A 20667-nucleotide genomic window follows, 5' to 3' on the forward strand; every position below is an offset into this window, starting at 1 on the left:
GGCTCAGATTGAACAATAGTATCATAGAAGCTAAGTACCCTTGGTACCTGTTCGGCTTCTTACTTTCACGAAATGTCCCTCTTGGAGCAATATGTCTTCCAGCATCTTCGAGAGTATTTTTAAGCCACAAAGGTCTTTTCCTTGAGGTAGAGGGATCACCAAGAGGTGGATCAATGGGATCCATCGGGCCTTCAACATCGGATATCAGTTCATTTGCCGGAGATTCATCCTGCTTTCCTGCGACATCATCATTGTCCTTCCTTGGGATATGGAGATCTCTAGCTTTCCCAAGGGCAGAATCTTCATCGAAGGTGACATCATGGCTTATTTTCACTTCTCTTTGACCAAGCACATAGATTCTATAAGCCTTCAAAGTTTCATTGAAGCCCACAAATATTCATTTCTTCCCAAATGCTTCTAACTTGTTTCTTTTCTCTTTAGGCACATGAAAATACACGAGACATCCAAATATTCTAAAATGAGAAACATCAGGTTTCTTACCAGTGAAAACTTCTTCGGGTGTCTTGAAGTCCAATGCTTGATGCAGGCTCTTATTTTGAACATATACGACAGTGTTGGCAGCTTCTCCCCATAAGAACTTCGGTAGACCTTAATCATGGAGCATGGCACGAGTAGCTTCCATGATTGTTTGATTCTTCCTTTTAGCAACACCATTTTGCTTAGGAGTGTATGCAATGGTTGTCTCCCTCTTAATGCCAGCCTCTCTGCAAAAGTCATTGAATTCATTTGATTCATGTTCGGTTCCATTGTTGGTCCTCAAATATTTTGATCTTCTTCCCTATTTGAGAACAAAACCATTTGAACACTTCGCCCTTCACCTTTAAGAAATAGATCCACGTTTTGCGAGAGAAGTCATCCACAAAAATTGCATAGTATAAGTATCCTCCTAATGATGTTACGGGCAACATACCAGATAGATCAGAATGGACCAATTGAAGAATGTCGGTAGTTTGACTTTCACTTGAGGGGAATGGTCCCCTTGTAAGTTTCCCAGTTGCACAACCCTGACAAACACCTTCATGATTCATGTTGAACTCGAGCATACCTGTGACCATCTTCCTTACCCCGGGTAAGGCTTTGTAATGAAGGTGAGCAAATCTTCAGTGCCATAATTCAGATTGAAGAGAAGTATCGCAAGTCATAGCTCCCAAAGGACTTCCTCCAACTTGATAGAGACCTTCAACCCTAAATCCAAGTGTAAAAGCATCTTTAGGGTTCTTTTGCCAAATACGTACCTTTTCATCAATGAATGCTACCTTGAAGCCTTTATCTTCATTCACAGAAATAGACACCAGGTTCTTCTTCAAATCAAGTACATACAATACTTCTTGTAGATGAAGGGTTTGACCTTGATTTAAGTGAAGAGTAACAGTCCCTATCCCTTTCACGGGGTAGGTGGCATTGTCTCCAAGTATGATCTCCAAATTAGTCTTCTTTTCAATCAAATTTAGGAGGGCCTCCTTGTACCAGTGAAGTGCCTTGAGGCACCATTATCAATCAACCAATGATCCAAAGTGTCCAAAGAAGAGGCCGTAGTGAGGGCGGAAATAAGATAAAAATATTTTTGTTTTTCTACAACATTAGTTTCCTCATACCTAGAATTTCTCGTCCTTTGGGAGGTTGACCATTATCATATCGAGCAGCGGGAGCATTCCTCTTTCCTTTGTTGTTGAACCTGTTGTTCCTTTGATTGCCATTGTTTTTGAAATTGTTATGATTGTTGTTGTTGTTGTCGTCATCATGTGGTGTATCCTTCTTGTGAGGACACTCTCTAGTATAGTGGCCAAACCTGTTGCAATTGTAGCACCTTCCTTTTCTTCCTTCTTTGAATCCCTGCTTGAATCCTTGACCTTGTCTCTTTGGACCAGCATTGCTTTTCCTCTTTTTGCATGAGTGGAGAAAGCAGTAGGTTCATTTCCATTTGAAGGTTTGTCTCTCTCCATCATCCTTGTCTCTTCTTGTGTGCATCTAGCCAATAATTCATCGAAACTAGGAATCCTGTCATTGTTAAGAATAGTGGTGTTAAACACATCCCATGCTCTTGTGAGACCTCCAAGAGCAATGAGAGTGAGCTCCCTGTTAGCAACAACTTCTCCAATAGATAGAAGATCATTCTTGATTTCTGTAATCCTCATGAAGTAGGATTGGATAGACTCCCCTCTATCCATCTTGATGTCCTTCAACTTGTTCTTGAGAAAGAGGATTTGATTTGCATTGTTTACTTTGAACATCCCAACCAGCTTATCATACATCTCCTTAGATGTTTCCAAATCAAAAATATAGGCAACCAAATGCTTTTGAATGGAATCAATGATAATTCTTTTAGCTTTGACCTCACCTTTCTTGTATTTCGTCTTTGTAGCAACAGGTGCATTTGAAGGAGGCTCCACCACTCTTCCCTTTACATAGTCCATAGCATCATTCTCTTCCAAAGTCAAATCCAAAGTCATCTTCCATGCATGATAGTCGGATTTGTCCTTGAGCTTATCCTCGGATTTGAAGTATGATGTAGTCGCCATTGAAGCTAGACCAATATTCTTGTTCAACAACTATTTTCTTAGTGATTGCTTTTCTCTCTCTTGCTTGGGCTTTGTCTTCACCTGGGCTCTGATACCATGTTAATTTTAGTTAACAATGGTATGTTCTATGCTTAGCACAATTACTTCAATGTTTCTTAAGCAGCCCAATAGCAATTTCCAATTTAGATTTCCAGTAGCAATCACATTGACAGTAAAAGTAGATAGAACATGAAACAAAATGCAGAAGACAAGCCAAGACAAGAGGACACCAGATTTGGCAAATGCCAAGGAAAAACCCCAATGTGGGGAAAACCCTTTGATCAATTCTTTTTATTATTATATCAAAAGTTCAGCAGAGAGAGAGAGTACAAAAGTCAAATTGACTTGCCCAATTCAAAGTCAAAACAATCCTGTCAATTTCTGCAGTCAAACTTCAACCCAAACTAGAAAGTCAACACTGGTAAAATCAACAATAAATCATCCTCAAAACAGCTCGGCCTTCCCCAGTCAAACTCGGCCTGATCAGGAGGTCAAAGTTAGCCCAAAACAGCGTGGTCAAATTGTTGTAATTTTCTACGGTCAAACTATAGTCAACCCTAAAGTCAGCGCTGATCAAATTGCCCAGATTCCCTCGATTTTTGTGCCCAGAAATGAGGCCTAAAGAGACAGAAAATATCTGCCCAAAATTGCAGTCAAAGTTGGTCAACAAACCTTTGGTCAACGTTGGTCAAACTTGCTCTGCTCCCTATAATTTTCAGTCCTGCAACTCAGTGAAGAAAACTCATCCTTCTTGCCACACGTGTGAGAGAGAGAAGTTGCCCAATAGTTGTATGAACCAATGAGAGAAGGAGAGAGAAGAATGTGTGAGTGATGATGATGCCAAATGAGGTGAGAGGTCACTTGTATTTATACAATTCGTTGTGGGTGAAGAGACACATCCATTGGGCTTCTTGAGCCTACATGTTGATGTGGCCAACCTGAACAATTTGCACGTGTGGGCATAAATTCAAAATCACACTTCCGCTTGTCCAAATGAGATGATCTTTATATCAATTTTGGTCCTCTCGAAAAGAGGAATTTAATGCAATCATCATCTACATCAAATGAGTTGTCCCAAGGTGGAATTTGGCCCTAGATGCCAATTTTAACAAGTACATATCATCAAAATCATCCCCTGTATCGGGATCCTCATCATCTATATCAGCCTCTAAGCATTAAAATAAGATAGAAAAAGCTTAACATGCTTAATCAATGATTTTGCTTGAGTGAAGGGTACATTTTTACTAGGGTCATGACAGAGGAGTTCATCATTGGGCAACCCTTGTATCAATTAGATATGGTGAAACATAGCTTTGTGGTTAAGCACCCTACTTCTTGTGGTTGCTTTGGCAGAGTATTATATTCGATGGGTGGATGACACATGGTGCTAGAGTAAAATGTTTCATGTGGTTAGACTAGGGTGCTCATCCTTTTGGCCATATGGACATTATGTCTGCGATTCGACTTGTGATGTTTTGATGACAACTTGGTATGGTTTTAGCAACTGATCATGGAAGAGTTTAAACCTTGTAGCGGATTTGTACATCAGGTATTTAGTTTGATGGCGATTTTGTGCTAACCTATATCAGCAAAATGAAGTGAGTACTCCAACTGTGGAAAACCTTCATTTCTCAACTCAGTTTGCACATAATGATTGGAATCATTATTGAACGTGATCTGTATTTCATGTTGAAAATAGTAGCGAGAAAGGTCCTTCTTTGACTTGTGCCTTTGACTTGTGCCTTCTTTGAGGGTTTTGGAGGAACGAGCACACAAAATTGACTAGTGGGCTTAGAACCCAAGCATGTGAGCTTTGCACCCAAGCATGTGGGTGTGAATCTGTGAGGGGTTTTGGACGTGTGATGATTTGAGTTGATAGAGGATCTCGAGAACAACGAAAATCACTCAAACCCGAGTTGTCTATCATGAGATATGAATTTTTGAAGTTAGAGTATGGGCTTGTGCATGAAGAGTTAAGGTCGGCTTAGTGTTTGAGTGACCTTATGACAGTTGTCAAGCCCTTTTGGACGAATTGTTGAAGCCCTTGTGTTTAGTATAAATACAAGGTGATAGTAAGGCATTTTGATCGTCCATTTTGGGCAACACATGAGCAAGTAAATGTGAAGAAGGGAGCTCGCATTAGAGGGGAACATCTCTGTTTTGAGGCCGTAGGTTAGGAGCAGCCAAGCGAAGGAGGAGAAGCATCTTCGCGGAGCTTTTCTATGACTATCTTTGGTGACAAGTTTGTTGATTTGGGGTAGCATCAGATGTGCTCTAGGCCTCAAATTTTGCAAGGAGGCTTGGGCACATGTATTCCAAAGAACCCAGAAAGTGTTTTGGGAAATTCCACCCACAAACGATTTTATTAAAATAATTAATATTTTTTAACGGGACCCTAAGTCTAAACTTAATAAATTAAAAATATTAATGGGTATTAATCTAATTGTGGATGTAACTTCTAGAAGGAGACGAAGATCAAGCCATAATGATATGAGCCTTTGATTAGGAGTTAATCTAGGTCATTGGTTGTCCAACAGAAGATGTAAGAAGAGGCTTGAGGGTCATTTGGAAAATACACCGAGAGATCAAGAAATCGAATTTCTGAAGTGAGAAGTTCTAAGGAAGAAATTTTGATCGAGGAGATTTCTTGCAGCAAAGGGGTAGGGATAGTTGGGTTGGACTATATTCTCCAGAGCCCAGGATACATAGCAGAAAAAGGTAGAGAGACACCAGAGGGGTTGACGCTGAGCCAGAAGGGCCCACGCAAAACGTGACGCTGAGCCAGAAAGGCTCACGCAGAGGCAGCTTAGTCACCCACGCAAAAGTCTGACTTTTGCAAAGGAGCTGACATTTCTGAGCCGAGAGGACTGGAAACTACTCCAGAAGGCAAGACGTTTCCCAGTTGAGCTGACGTAGAGCCTCAGAGAGCTCCACGCAGGCCCACGCAGTTACTGCGCAGGGGCAGCATAGTTGTAGTCGAGGACAGTTGATTCAACTGCCGGAACAGTCGGGATTTGCCGGGTAGAGTGAGGTAATCTCACAATTCTTCTCTGCCAGTTGTATTTCTTTGTAACTGGATTGCTAGGAGGGCATCCAGAGTTGTATTCAGAAACTACTGCTTAATAATATAAAACCCTCAGAGTTGTTGCACCGGTTTTCTTGCATTGGGTTTTTTCGGGGACATTTGTCCAAAAATAATGGTGTCCATTGTGTTGTATTTTCTTTCTTGCCCAGTACCTTGTTTCTGCGTAATATTTAATTAAGTGAAGGCTGCAATGTATGTATTACGATATTTATCGTAGGAAACTGCAAGTTATTTGTGTAAAGGAATTTAACAAATAGGAGTAAAATCATCAGTTGCTGCAGTAAGGATTCCAGTGTGGGAATTTTCACAAAGTCAACCTTGCAGGAGGTCTGAGTGGATAGAGAGAGTTGGACTATTTTTGTGTCATATTTTGTGTGGGAATGACCTCAAAGAGCAGGCCACAACTCTGATCTAGAGTTACAGGAGGCCTTGTAGGTCTGTAATCACCTAGAGCAGGGGGCCGAGAGGCTTTAGCACGGAAATGGGTTCTTTGCAAGAGAGAATTACTTCCACAAAAAAGGGATCCATAACCTCGATTCAAGCAGTTTATGTCCCTGTTGACGCCTTGACCGACCCTACTCCTCCTACGACATTTGCACATTTAGATGCTACTATCGTACTATCGAGAGGATTAGTTGCGTGGATCAGTCCTAAAGGGTAGCAAGGGGCAGGAGCTTGAAGGTTGAGGTGGACCGCAGCTAAGAGGAGGTGTTTGAGAGCTTAAGGAGAGGGTTGTCCAGGTGTAAAGGAAGCCCTAACCAAGTAGCAACACCTACAACAATCAAAACACCAATCCAGAATTGATAAAGGTATGTTTCTCCTTCATGATTGTTAGGTGTTGGGTCTAGTTTTGGACCAGATTGGATGGGTTATTTGTGAAGTTTGTTCGCAGCCAGGAGGAAGGGTTTCCTAGATGGTTGGATGCCCTAACCAGTGGGGAAATGCTACAGCAGTCTATTGGAGCCTAGATTTGTGCAATAACTCCTTTATTGTAGAACAAAGGGCAGATCTTTAGATCTCTAGGTTGATGATTATTGAGCAGATTTGAAGAACATGATGTTTGGTGTTGTATTGGGCATTTGAGGTTTGCATGAGAGTAGCGTGAAAGTGCCCAAGTGTGAAGCCCTAAGTGCAGTGCAAGGAAGGACACTCGGCAGGTAGGAGTGGCAAATGTTGGAGCTCAAGGTTTGGCCAACCAAAGGAGCAGTTTTTTGTAGCCATGTTCATCATTGGAGAAGCGACATTTGATGGTGATAGGTGGCAACCCTCCTGCCCTATGTTAGTCTTCATTGGAGCAACGTAGGAAGACTATAGTGGGAAGAAGTCCCTGAGTAGCTGAGGAGCAATAGTGGGCAATTGTGAGTTGTTCACAAACAGAGTTGTGAACAACTCGACAAGAGTCTCAATGTGTTGATGTGTTGATGGATGAACGATCAACGAGAGAGCAGATTGGATAGCCGAGATTCAGTGGCCAGATGGACTTGGAGCATTGATAGAGGCAAGTGTTGCAATTCGGGAGCTAAAGGACCAGGCAGATGTGTACAAGGTACGACCAAGGCAGCTGTGAGGAGCTCTACATCATCTAGACAGTCAGAGTATCTTGTATTGGGTAGATTTGTGATCATCACAATAGACACCAAGCCCTAGTTGTTGTATATTCTTGTATCAGTGGGTATATGAGGTTCATTATCCCTTGTACAGGAGCCCTAGACTATTGTATTATTCAATTGGATTAATATAACGAAGTTGGGTTATTGTACATATTTTGTAAAAAGTTGTGTATATTATGTGCAATAGAAGATTTATTGTTGTTTATATTTTGTTGTGCAAAGTAGACTTGTTGTGATATTTGGTTTGGTAGTTGTGATATTTGGTTTGGTAGTGTCAGTGATTTAAGCTTCTACCCTAAACACCAGTGTCATGGAAAAACAACACAACAGAGGTAAGGCGTACCTCCAACACTTAGCTTATGGATGTAAGAAGCAGATAGGTGTGAGGGTGAAGAATCTCTACAAGTTGCAGGTAGAGACAGATGCAGCCTTGAGCAACAAGGCAGGGAGAGCTCAGAGTAGAGAAGTGGTGGTTGAGCGAGAGCAAGATAGAGCTCTCAAGATGGAGCCTCAGCCAGTATCTCAGTTTGAGTCTAAGCTAGTTGGTAGTTGGGTTGACCAGCAGGATGATGAGGAGCATAGCCCAGGGCGAGTGGAGGCATCCACTCAATCAGAGACTCCCAGTATAGGGAGAGTTCGAGCCAAGTGGGCAGAGGATTTGGTTAAGGGAGATCAGAAGAGAGTTGGATCTTCCAATATCACCTTCAGCCAGAAGAAGCAGCCACAGAGGTACACAGGGTACATGGCACTTATGACTGAAGTGATGGACTCATAGAACATGGTGGGAAAGAATAGGTCTTCAAATCAGGTTCCGCAGAGGAAAGCAGGGAAGTCTTCTAGTTCAAAGGGAGCAGCTACAACAGCAAAGAACATGGTAGTGTCGGAGACAGATGCACGTGAGCGAGAATGGTCCTTCTTTGACTTGTGCCTTAGTTAAAGAGACCAAAAGGAGTTTTTCCTTAGCATGCACAAGTTCCTATAAGTTAGGAACCAATTCCTATAAGTTAAGAGCTAATTCCTAAAAAATAGGACGAGTTACTAAAATTTAGGGCAAATTCCTAAAAGTTAGGACGTGTGCATGAAGCAGTTTGACTAGTGCAGATGTGGAAGGGTCAATTGTTGTCTTCTAGTGCTAGTTAATATGTGAAAGGACGAGCTAAGAGAGCCTTAACTTCTAAATTAAGGCAGGACGAGTTACAACAACTTGATACCCTTTGTTAACTCTTCAACCAACAGTTTGATTTCCTAAAATAGTCACTTGCCAGATTTAGCCTATTCGAAAAGCTTAAAAGGATGATAAAGGCACACTGTTATTCGTTGTCTTGTGAGAAAGAGTTGGTGAGACAAGGCAGTAGAGAACACAGATTTGTGTTTGTGTGTGTGAGCTTGTGAGAGGATCAGTGTACCAAGAGAGGTTTTTGTGCAGATTTATAGGAGAACTTTCTTGGGATTTGCGTAAGGAAATAGGGAAGCAGGAATCAGAGTCTTGTAGGAGTTTCAACTTAGGACAAGCAGAGAAAACCGGATTGGTTTCCAGTGAAACAAGACTATTTTGTAAGAGATTTGTTGCTCATTTTCTATCGATAAAATTCTCAATCAAGCAGAGGGTTTTCCCAGCTAGGTTCCCTAGAAAAATTGTGTTTTTGATATTGTGTGACCATGTTATTTTTGTTCCTATTCCGCTACAAATTGAGTAGAGAAAATTTTGTCTTGGGTTACAACTTACAAGTTAGTTTCAGATTTGTTCATTCAAGTAGATCAGAATTTTTGTGGATTTTCCACATTTCATTTAGATAAACTGCTTGAAGCCGGCAAAGGTGTACTAATCACATGAAGGTAAAGTAGAAAACTTTGAACGCATGTAGCACGCTGTCTTGTTTCAAACCAGTACCTGTTTTCCAGAGAGATGGTTTAATGGTTTGATAGACATTAATAGTTTAAAATTGGAATGTTGAAAAACTTGGGACGAAAACGTTGGATTTTCACACTCACCTCATTGGGAATAGATCACGTGGACTAATCGCCACTCTAGGATCCACCCTGGGACCACTTAAAAAGGTAATGATAATGGCTTGGAAGTTTGCTAATGCCTGCAGGTTTTGGTGTAATGGAAAACCTAACAGAAAAATGACTTGGCCGGGCCAGAGTGTAGGAGTTTGACTCGGACTGGGGAAAGCTTTCTTTGTCCTCCTAAAGATAACAGGTGTTCGAGGTTATAGTTTGACAGACATTGATAGTTTTACCTTCGATCACCTGTTAATCGCATAGGAGACATCTGTGCTCTCTTCTTTCCATTGGTTTTTAATCTTTTTATTCTAATCACTAGGTTATGTCATGATCCGGATTTAAGCAGGAACACAACAAATTACAGAGATAACCATAAATACAGATATGCAGCGGAAATAATACTTCATTTCATTCATGTAAAATACTGAAATATGCTTACAAATAGAAATGGAAATAAACTAGCTAGGGCAATGGTAGCTTATCTCTGAGAAGAGATGTGGCGGCTACATGCCTCTGAACCGTGTTACAATGAGGCTCGAATGCCTATTTATTGTTGAGAAACAATGGAAAACCCTTAACATCCCAAAACCTAACCCTAGAAGATGAAACGCCAAATTGTGGGCCCCGTTTTGGGTAAGTTGGTACATCAACTTCCCGAGGTCGTAACTTTGGCACCCGATCTTCGTTTGACGCGTACAATAGCTCGTTAGAAAGATCTATCTGAGCACTACAACTTTGGGAAGAGCAACATCGATCTATGGACCTATGTTGCTCCCAGATTTCCCAAAAAATGTCGTTTAAGGCCTCAAAATGGCTCCGGAAGTTCAGTACCCGAAAAACTGCTAAAAATAGTAAATTGTGCTACAATTACGGAAACTGAAAAACTGAAAGAGAGTTGTGGGGGCCAAGTGGGATAGGTGGGTGGCCACCAACATCCACCTGGATCATTCCTCCCCCCTTAGGAAGCAATGGTCCCCATTGCGTTGAGTTCCTCCATCTGCTGAACTTGGTCTTTGGTGAACTGTTCTACAATCTCTGATGTGTCCAGTAATGGTGGGAAGCATGGTCGAGGGCGCTCCACATTGAACACTCGGTGCAGGCGAAGGAATAGAGGAATGTTGTGCTCCAAAGCATTGTTTCCCACAGCCTTGGTAATGTTGTAAGGACCATGTCGAAGTGGTATGAGCTTCTGATGGGTTCTTGTAAGGCGTTCTTTCTACATATGTAACCAAATTTTGTCACCCACCTGAAACTTGTGTGGTGGCCCTGTCAGTGAGGAGAAGTTGTTCTTGTGTTCTTTCATGACTGTATCCCTCTGCTGCTGCTGCTGCGTGGAGGAACCCTTCACAGGGGTCATGGATGTGGCGACGATCTTCCCCTTACTTTGGGAGCGAACCAGACAGAAAATGAATTTCCTAGTCTGGGAGATGAGCTTGCTGCCTTTCTTAGCAGCGATCAAAGAGGTGGCAGTAGGTGGGGCTACCTCCGGTATCTTGTATAATGAATTACCCAAAGAAATAATAACAGCACGAGGCCTTGACTCATACACAGCATGTCGCCTCCACAAGTATGGTTGGCCTAATAATACATCACAAACATCCAGAGGTGTAACATCACACAATACCTCATCTGTGAAGGGCTTGATGCTGTAGGGAAGGCGGCACTGCTGGTGGACTCGGAGATCTCGTCCTTGGTGAAGCCACACGATATTGTACGACTGCGGGTGTGGTGTAGTCAGTAGGCCCAACTGCTTCACGACCTTTGCTGAAATGAGGTTCTTTTGGCTCCCATTGTCAACAATGAATTGCAGCGGCGAACCCTTCACCCACATCTGTGAGTGGAAAAGACGCTCCCCTTCCTCTGGATCTTTGGGCTCATTCTTTTGGATCTTGGCAATGGCAATAGTGGCGCTGGGCTCCACATCAATGATCTGCTTCCCTTTGCCATTCCCCTTGTCGGGTTCTGACTCAGGGTCGGAACATGCATCTGATTCTGAAGCCTTCAACTCTGCCACCAGCGACTGCTTGGTCCGACACTCACTTGTGTTGTGAGTGGGGCTCTTATGGAACTCACACCACTTTCCTGTGTCCTTCTTCGACTTCGTGGTGTTGTTCTTTTCTTGTGGCTTCAACGGGTTGTCTTGGGTCACCCCACCTTGGCTTTGTCCTTTGGTCTTCGGATTCACAGATCCAAAGTCTCTCTTCTTCTGTTTGAACTTTTGCTCGATTTTGACAACGTATCGGTACGTTGTACCGAGCGAGGAGATGTTCAGGAACTCCATCTCTTCCTGGATGTATCTGTGTAGGCAGCTGCGGTATTTGAGTACCAAATGCAGCTCAAAATCTTTGATACCCAACTGTGTGCAAAGGGTATGAAAAATGTTTGTGAACTCCGACACATCTTGGTCCCATCCCTGCCGCAGCGTGGTCCACTTTATGTATTTGTCCTCATAGCTTTTGACAGGGTAGTACTGCTCCTTGATGGCATCCCGGAAGGAATTCCAAGTGGGTGCGGCTGAGAATAGTGAGTTCGTACTTTCATCCTTCTACTCGCAGTAGGTTTCCCACCAGTCCTTGATGTGGGTAGCTGCTTTGAGAAGAGCAAAAACAATCTTTTCCCGACTTGAAAATTCATGAACAGAAAAATAACCCTCTAGCAGATTTAACCATTTATCTACGACATCTGCGTCTATCTGACCCTCGAATATGGGGATTTCAAAATTAACTTGTACCTTAAAGGGCGTGGCGTTTCCAAAGTAGCTGTTGGAAGTCGATGCGTCGCCTCTGGGTAGTCGTTGAAGGATCTAGGCAAAGTTGTCCATCATAGCGTTCCTTTGTTGCTCGAGGGATTCTTCGAGCAAGACTTTGATAGGATCTCCTGCCCCCTCGTCTTTCTTTCATCCGCCATGGGAGGCCGTCGGGATTTGCGAGGCTGGTCTTGTAAAGGTTCGACCAATTCAAGCCCTAACTCCTTATATCCCGACCTTGTTGGGGCATGCAAAGAAAAACAGAGAAAAAAACAGACCGCTCTGATACCACTGATCCGGATTTAAGCAGGAACACAACAAATTACAGAGATAACCATAAATACAGATATGCAGCGGAATTAATACTTCATTTCATTCATGTAAAATACTGAAATATGCTTACAAATAGAAATGGAAATAAACCAGCTAGGGCGATGGTAGCTTATCTCTAAGAAGAGATGTGGCGGCTACATGCTTCTAAACTGTGTTACAATGAGGCTCGAAGGCCTATTTATTGTTGAGAAACAATGGAAAACCCTTAACATCCCAAAACCTAACCCTAGAAGATGGAACGCCAAATTGTGGGCCCTGTTTTCGGTAAGTTGGTACATCAACTTCCCGGGGTCATAACTTTGGCACCCGATCTTCGTTTGACGCATACAATAGCTCGTTAGAAAGATCTATCCGAGCACTACAACTTTGGGAAGAGCAACATCCGTCCATGGACCAATGTCCATGTACCGATGTTGCTCCCAGATTTCTCAAAAAACGTCGTTTAGGGCCTCAAAACGGCTCCGGAAGTTCAGGACCCGAAAAACTGCTAAAAATAGTAAATTGTGCTACAATTACGGAAACTGAAAAACTGAAAGAGAGTTGCGGGGTCCAAGTGGGATATGTGGGTAGCCACCAACATCCACCTAGATCATGTCAACTCATTCTTATCCTACATATAAAGGATTATGACACCCACTGTACCCTGCATGGAAAATTGTTTCTGCAATAAACAGACTTCTTTACAGAAAGCTACAGAGGTCCTGGATGAGTTTTGTCTAGTGGCAAAAGCAAGCAAGCTAAATCTACAGGGGCATAAATCCATCCAAGTGAGTCTAGATTCCACAACTTAACTCCATAAAAGAGTATTAACCCAATAATAAGCCAGGGATTATATCTGGCATATTAATAAAATATTATAAATGGAATTTTGGATGTTCCAAGGCGGGTGCCCACTTCGAATATGGAAGTAGGTGCATAAACAGCACAACAAAGGGCACACCAAAAAGCATATTCAGTGGGAGCAATCAGTGACAGGCCAAGTGCAAAGGATACACTCGGTTTATCCAGACATTCAGATTTGGTCAATATCAATGACAAAGTATCAGGCAGTGTACAGACGAATACCATTAACAAGAATAGTGACCCAAAAAATACAATTGTATAGAATACAACTTACTTGGAGAATGATGGAGTCGAACGGTCTGCAAAAGAGTAATGCTACACAGCTTGATTGTCGTCTCCGCATCTGCTCAGGGTTCCCGACCTTTAGCCAAATCAGTGCATCGGAACATTTTCCCAGATAAAACTTCCAACAACACAGATCGTAAAGCATAAATCTATCGCTATATTGTAATGTAATTTCAGCGCATATTTTAATCGTTCGACTATGGTTTACTTTTTTCCAAATTAATTTAAATTTAAATTTAATATTTTAATAATTTATTTTAAATAACAATGTTAAAATTTATAATTTATATTATTTTTAAAATCATTTAAACATATAAATAAATATAAATATTTAATTGAAAATATTATAATTTTAGTATTAATATTTCCAGGGTTTATAAATTGTTGTTGATGAATTATCTTGTGTGTTGCTATCAAGGATTTGCTCACTGATTTGAGTGAAAACTTCACAGTCAATGATTTGGATGAAACTTTCACCCATTTTCGGGACTTGAAACTTAATAAAATATTGAGCAAATCCTTAATAGCAACACACAGTTCTCCAGAAGCATTCACCAACAACAATTAATATTATAATTAATAATAACATGTCTAATGTAACTTTAATTATGAAGAGTTAACTTTGCTATCCACAATATATTTACGAAAACTTAAAATCTACTTTACTATGTTGCAGTTTTGACTTTTATTATAGATCATTATTCTAATTTAATAGTAAATAAGTTATATAATTGATTTTTATTGTTATAGTTAATGAAGTGGGTAAAAGAATGTAAAAAAAATTTAAATGGTTTAATCACATAAATGAAGAATATAGTTTGTTTTCAAACTAGTTTTATAATTAACAATAACAGGTTTCATTTCACTTATGGTGAGATTTACTTTAAGAATGTTTTAAATTAAAATGCATTTTGTTGTTAATATTAAAATTATTAAGTAGATTTTTAAGCTTAAAATTTACCTTAGTTTAGAATAGGAGATTATTGTGAATACCAAAGTTACAAGTCTATTTTTTCATTACCTTATTAAAAAAGTATGAACTAAAATGAAACTCCAAATAGACATTTTATAATTATTTAATTTGAAAAAATGTTTAAAATTAAATTTGTTTTTATACATAAGAGAAACGAATAGACATTTAGTGTCCATATTATTGTGTAATTTGCTTGGTAGGTTAATCTTTGGTTTTTCTCTGCAAGAGTAGAGTTTTATCAAATTTGATTCTATTATTATATTTGATTATTTGATGTTAATGAAGGTATAAACTCTTTAAACTCTGTGGTTTTAAATTTGTTATGTATGTTTTTCATTGAACTCACTTGACTATGTTTTCCCTTTTTCTAATCTCAATGTTTAGCTTGATTAATCGATGTTATTGTTGCTGGGGCATTGTTGATAATTCAACATGCTATGTTAGTCCCAACTTGATTCTCATGCTATCAAGTGCACTAAGTTTATGCCACCCACTTTACTCTAGTTACCATCCTCATAATTTGGGGAAGTGCCCAAGAGTTTCTTAAGGAACTATTTCCAAGAAAAATATTTTTTTTCTTTTTCTAATAAAATGCATATTTTAAATTCATTCTCAAAGTTGCTAGAGGTTTGAGTAGGCAATTAAGAGGAGGTGGTGAAGCTTTCCACCAAGATTGAATTCTTCTCAAGTGTAGTAATATGTTTATCATCATCATTAAGGGAGACCATCATAGCTACTTCAAGTAGATTGGCAATGATGAGTGATATAGATATTTATTGTTGTTGTCATCGACTTTCTACTAGTGAAAGTATTAATTATGAAATAGTAAAGTCAAACGGGGATTATTCAACCTAAAAAATTATTCATGAAAGTTTGATAATTCCTCTAAAAAGTTATCAATAAAAAATCACATGGACCAAGGATAATATGTAATGTGCTACACCTATATTTCCATGATGAAAGTAATCTTCAATGTTTATCATGTTGGAAAAATGTAACGAGTGATGTCTTCATATTGAAAGAAAAAATAATATTTAATTTAATTTTTATTTTATTCTTGATTAAGTGTGTTCTTCATGCTTTATAAGTCAAAAAGAGAAAGACATTTGTAATTAAGTCGTGTCACATTTGACATTTTGTAAGAAAATAAGAGAATTTATTTTTTGTCTAAATCAGTCAAAAGGTTCAGGTTGGCCCTCTCTCATTCAAGTTGACCTGTGTGTCCATTTAGCACCTCGTGTAAAATTATGTAAAGACGCCAACTTGAGCTCATTTGAAGGACAAGCAAGTAAGCAAAAAGCAGTTCGATCTCTACAATAAAAGTAAGACAAACAAACTGAGATTTAAAGTAGAAGAATGATGAGTTTATGCCTCTTATCCTTCACACGTATGAGTCTCTTGTAATCTGCAACAACGCCGAGGATCTGAAATTTCCTACAATCTATGACAAAGCCAAAAATTTGAAGTTCTTTGAAGTTTGTAAACAAGGTCGAAATCTGACCTTCTATAGTTGGACTTAAACTTGAAGAAGGTTGACTACATCTTGAAGAAGGTTTACTATATCTTGAATAAGGTTGACTACATCTTGATCAGTTTGAAGAAGGTTGACTACATTTGACTTTGACTTGGGAGGAGCGTTGACTTGAAATCGTTGAGGAAGTATTTGGTATTGGGTTGGATATTTCATTTTGACTTGATTCAATAAGAAGAGGATTGTTGGGTTTTCCCCCCTTGTGGGGTTTTTTCCCTGGCTTGAAAGCCTAAATTTATGTGTCTCTTACTTCTTTGTGATCTTGGAAGAATATTATTGTGTAATTGTTTGATGAAGAAAGAACAATAAATAACAAAAGAAGAAGATTAACTCTCACAAGTAATTACCAAGTAAGAAAATCAATCATCATTTGCATTTCCCTTTGATTTTCTAACATGGTATCAAATCTAAGATGAAGAGGAGACATTCTTATAAGGCAGAGATAAGAAGATCATCATTGTAACAGCCATAACCGAAGATATATTTTGGTAGCAGCTCACTTCCAAGTCAATATGTCTAATCCAATGGAATTTATGTGCAAGGAAAGCAATAAACTTGAAGGAGCATCCAACTTTAAAGCTTGGAAAAAGAGAATCAACCTAGTTCTTAGAGAAAATGATGTCATGAAATTCGTTCAAGGGAAAGTTCCAGTACCAAATGAGAAGGATGCTCAAGAGATGGAAAAATATGAAAAAGGGGAAATTAAGGCTCAAAGAATTCTTTTTGAGTCCATCAAAGACCACCTTATCACTTTTGTATCAAAATTATCTATATCTAAAGAAGTCTATGATATCTTGGTGAAATTATACTCTGTTAGTACAACAAGTCACAAGATAGCTCAAAGAACACAACTATATCAATCAAAGATGACAAAAGAAGAAACTATAACTTCTATTTCATGAAGCTACCAAAAATTAAAGATTAACTTCAAGAAGTTGATGAGCAAATATCTTATTTAGAATTAATTACAATGGAAATCAATGCCTTACCTAAAGAGTGGGATGATTTTGCAAGTAGCGTTTGTGCCAGAAAATAAACTCCATCATTTGAAGAATTATGGGCTCAATGTACAATAGAAGAAACCATAATAAAGAGTATAAGTGATACTCAACCTGTCAATGAAGCCTCCCCAGCCTACATAGCTAAATCAAAGAAGAATTTTGATAAGAAGAAGAAAAAAAATAGAGACATGTCCAGAGTCTAGTGTTTTGGTTGTCATGAATATGGACACTACAAGTCGAATTGTCCTAAGAACCCTAAAATCAACAAACAGAAGGAAATATCATAAGCATTAAGGGTTGAAGATGAAGAAGCTCCAAAGAAGCAGAAGGAAGATATCAAAGACCTCTACTACTGATAGATCACAAGAAAAATGACCTGTGTGTCATGCAGTAGGATCGCAGCATTAGTTTACTTTCTTAAGAAATAGTCTAGCATATGAAGATAGAAAATTGTCCAAGAGGACATGTTTAGTAGGACAACTTAGATTACATCACATCATAAAGAAGTCTTCAAACTCAGGAGACCAAGCCCTCAAGAAGCATATCTAGAGTGAAGAGGGATTCCAATTATTTATGTCTATACTCTAGTCATTCTGAAGAAGGACTTGTCTAAACATTTAAGCAATTGAGTTGGTGAGGAAGACATATATGTGATTAGGGCAACCAAAATTTGAGGAGCCTTCTTTGCAATTAGGGTAGTCAAAGTTGAGGAGAATTCTCTAAAGATAGGACGGCTAAAATTTCGTTGAAGAAGAGGCTTAAAGTAGCCCATTATATCTTTGTTTTGTGTAAGAGGCAGTGGACCAAGATCAGTAAGTTAGGCCGAAGTTTTGTCTACTAGTAAAGTAGGTCGAGAGGCATGTATTGTTGCAGAAGGAGGCCTGAGTAGCCTCACATAACTACGTAGGGACAACTGTTTGTTTTGGTTGAAATTGAAGGTTGTTGAGTAGGTTACAAAACCGTGATCTATCATAGAGTTTAACTTATTGACCAACGTAGACAAGGGTTGTGAGTTGCTTATTTTCTATGGTAATAAGTTTCCAAGTGAAGGGCCTTTTCTAGGAACAATGTTTTGTTGGAATATCAGTGACTGGTAGGAAACCCTAAGTTCTTTATAACTAAGAGATAATTTACAAATGTGAGGGATGTTATGTGATGCCGTAAGTCTTGTCTGTTGGAGTAGCAAATGGAAAAGTAAGAGGGTTGTTAATGATACCCTATTTTGGTGTGTGCGAGTGGGCATATCACTAATAAGAGGGTTGATCTTGAAGACCCTAAGAGCAGAGACATTGGAGCAACATTATTTATGCTAGAGAGAAAAGTTGTTTATGTTGATAGAGACTGATTGAAGAACTGCAGTTTGGAAAGGATGGCCAAATTGTGTTCAAGATTGATTGAACAATGTATTGGATACCTTAGTACTATGATAATCAATCAGTTGAAGAACTATGTGATGAGTTATCTGTAGTGCAGGAAAGGGTACAATGCAGGATGTAGAACAGGAAGCAGGGCAATGCAAGAAGCAGTGTTGGACACAGTGTAGGATCAAGAACTGTTAGAAGGCAGTTTGGGAGCCCTAGTTAAAGTAGTTTGCAGCAGGGAAAACTTAGTAATGAGAGAGATACTTCCCTGGTGGGGTGAGTATGAATTTCTCCTCTCAGGTTGAGAGGGAGAATGTTTGGAAACATGGTTTTACTTGTGTCATGTACTGTGATGGATTAGGATTGATATCCTAAGTCAAGTACATGGACATGGATAAAGATAATGGTGGATTGAATAAGCATCTTGGACGAGCATTCTTAAGTCATGTATTGTGATGGATTAGGATTGACACCCTAAGTCACGGACTTGGATAAAGAATGGTCTAGTGGAGGACATACTTTGGGTATCCTAGGTGGAGTATGTGCCTAGAAGAGGCAGTGTGGTGTCCTTTTGAATGCCTCCCAGCATTGTGCTCTGATCTTGTGGAGAGATAGAGTGTACCTGTCAAGGCATTGGTAATCTAACAATGCTAGCTATAATTCTTATCAATCTAGATCCATTCTTATGCGAATATTTCAAATTGAGATAGACGTGTTGAGTCATTATGAATACCTTCTTAATTAAGAGGGAGTGTTCAAAAAATGTAACTAGTGTTGGTCTTCGTAAATGAAAGAAAATTTATTCTTGAATTTATTTTTTATTATATTCTTGATTAAGCATGCTCTTCATGTTGTAGAAGTCAAAAAAAGTCAAATACATTTGTAATTGTAACAACCCCTAGTTGATTTCCCATGTAAAAAATATAAGACCAAGGTCACGAGATGCGTATTCCAAGTTTAATGGTGGCAAAAACATCCCAGTGGGTGTCACTTTCGGTTTATGTGTGGCTATGGAAATTTGCAAAGGCATTGACAAAGGCAAAGTGATGATAATTAGCATTTAATTATGAAATATAGGAAAATAGGAGAAAAGGAAGGTGAAGAGTCACAAATTTGCATGAGAGGAAAATTGAAAGAAAATGAAGAAGATAGAGGCCTCAATGATAAAAAGGCTTATGAGGATTGGTTCACAAGATTTTGTCAGTTCAGTGTTTGGCTCTCTCATTCATTCTCTCATTCTCTCATTCTCTCATACTCTTGCACACTTTGAGAAATCTCGGAGCATTCCTGGAGCATGTTTGGAGCACTCTAGTTTCACTTGGATTGGGTAAAGAAGCCAAAGAAAGCAAGAAAGTACAAGGGACACAGGTGGATCAACAACTGCAACTAGACTGATTTACAGGTAACAGGTTACATGTGTCATTTCCTTGTTGATTCATGGATGCATGGTATATGCATGTGATTATCTGGTTATGTTTTATCATTGGCATGGAGGATTTCCTAGATCGACAGTGGTTTTAGTCTTTCCTTTCCATTTCCTGGATATCCATGGTGTTGTGGGTTTTTCCACTTGATTGTTTTCTAGTTGGTGCTCATAATTCCTTATGGTTATGGGTTTGGACAAACGTTCTTGAGCCCTGGAACAACTTGGGCTGAGTTACTGGTCCTGGAACCTAGGTTGGACAAATGCTCGGGAGCCCTTGGTAGGTTGAAATACTAGTCCTAGAGCCAGGTTATACAAACACTCTAGAGCCCTGGAAGGTTGTGGGTTGAGTGACTAGTTCCTGGAACCCTGGACGACTTGGGTAGAGACCGATCTGGTTGGTGTTAGTGATGTTTGACTGTGAGGTGGAATCATTGGTTGAGGGTTGAGGTGGTTTGGCCTATGGAATCCCTAATTTGGTTTTGTTTGGTTTATTCCATGAGATCCTACATTCTTGCTTGGAATATGGCGCAGGGGTGATTGTTTGAAAGGGAGATTTGGTTCAGCGCAATCTATGGTTGGGTGGTACATGGAAGTCCTTGATCTCGTTAGTATTTTCATTTGTTAATAAGAGTTATTTTTCTATTGTGATTCATGTATATTGTTGGCAATGCGTTGGCGATATTACGGTTGGGTTGCCATGGTTTATATGTTGATTATTTTCTGGTTATATGTTGTTCATGTGATGTGTATCTTCTATGGCTGTTGTCATGAATTGTTTAGATATTGAGTAGTTGAAGAATGTATGGACCAATAGGTGTTATTACAGTTATGTGGAGAGGTCATAGGGCCTTCTCGGTGATTCTTAGATGAATCTCAGACTTTTATGA

General features: G+C 39.5%; 1 protein-coding gene across 3 annotated transcripts in view; it reads right to left on the bottom strand.

Moving 5' to 3' along the window:
* LOC149230234 (LYR family of Fe/S cluster biogenesis protein) overlaps nucleotides 1–13660 on the bottom strand; it is a 187385-nt gene extending 173725 nt beyond the window's left edge. For all 3 annotated transcript variants that reach the window (XM_089376018.1, XM_089376017.1, XM_089376019.1), the window contains exon 1: nucleotides 13478–13660. In XM_089376018.1, the coding sequence (XP_089232144.1) occupies nucleotides 13478–13633 (156 nt within the window). In that variant the 5' untranslated portion in view covers nucleotides 13634–13660. The remainder of the gene's footprint in view (nucleotides 1–13477) is intronic.
* Nucleotides 13661–20667: the final 7007 nt, after the last annotated feature.

This window comes from Pinus tabuliformis, chromosome J, assembly GCF_031772625.1.
Source record: "Pinus tabuliformis cultivar Carrire ecotype Pingquan chromosome J, CPIR1, whole genome shotgun sequence".
Classification (NCBI taxonomy): domain Eukaryota; kingdom Viridiplantae; phylum Streptophyta; class Pinopsida; order Pinales; family Pinaceae; genus Pinus; species Pinus tabuliformis.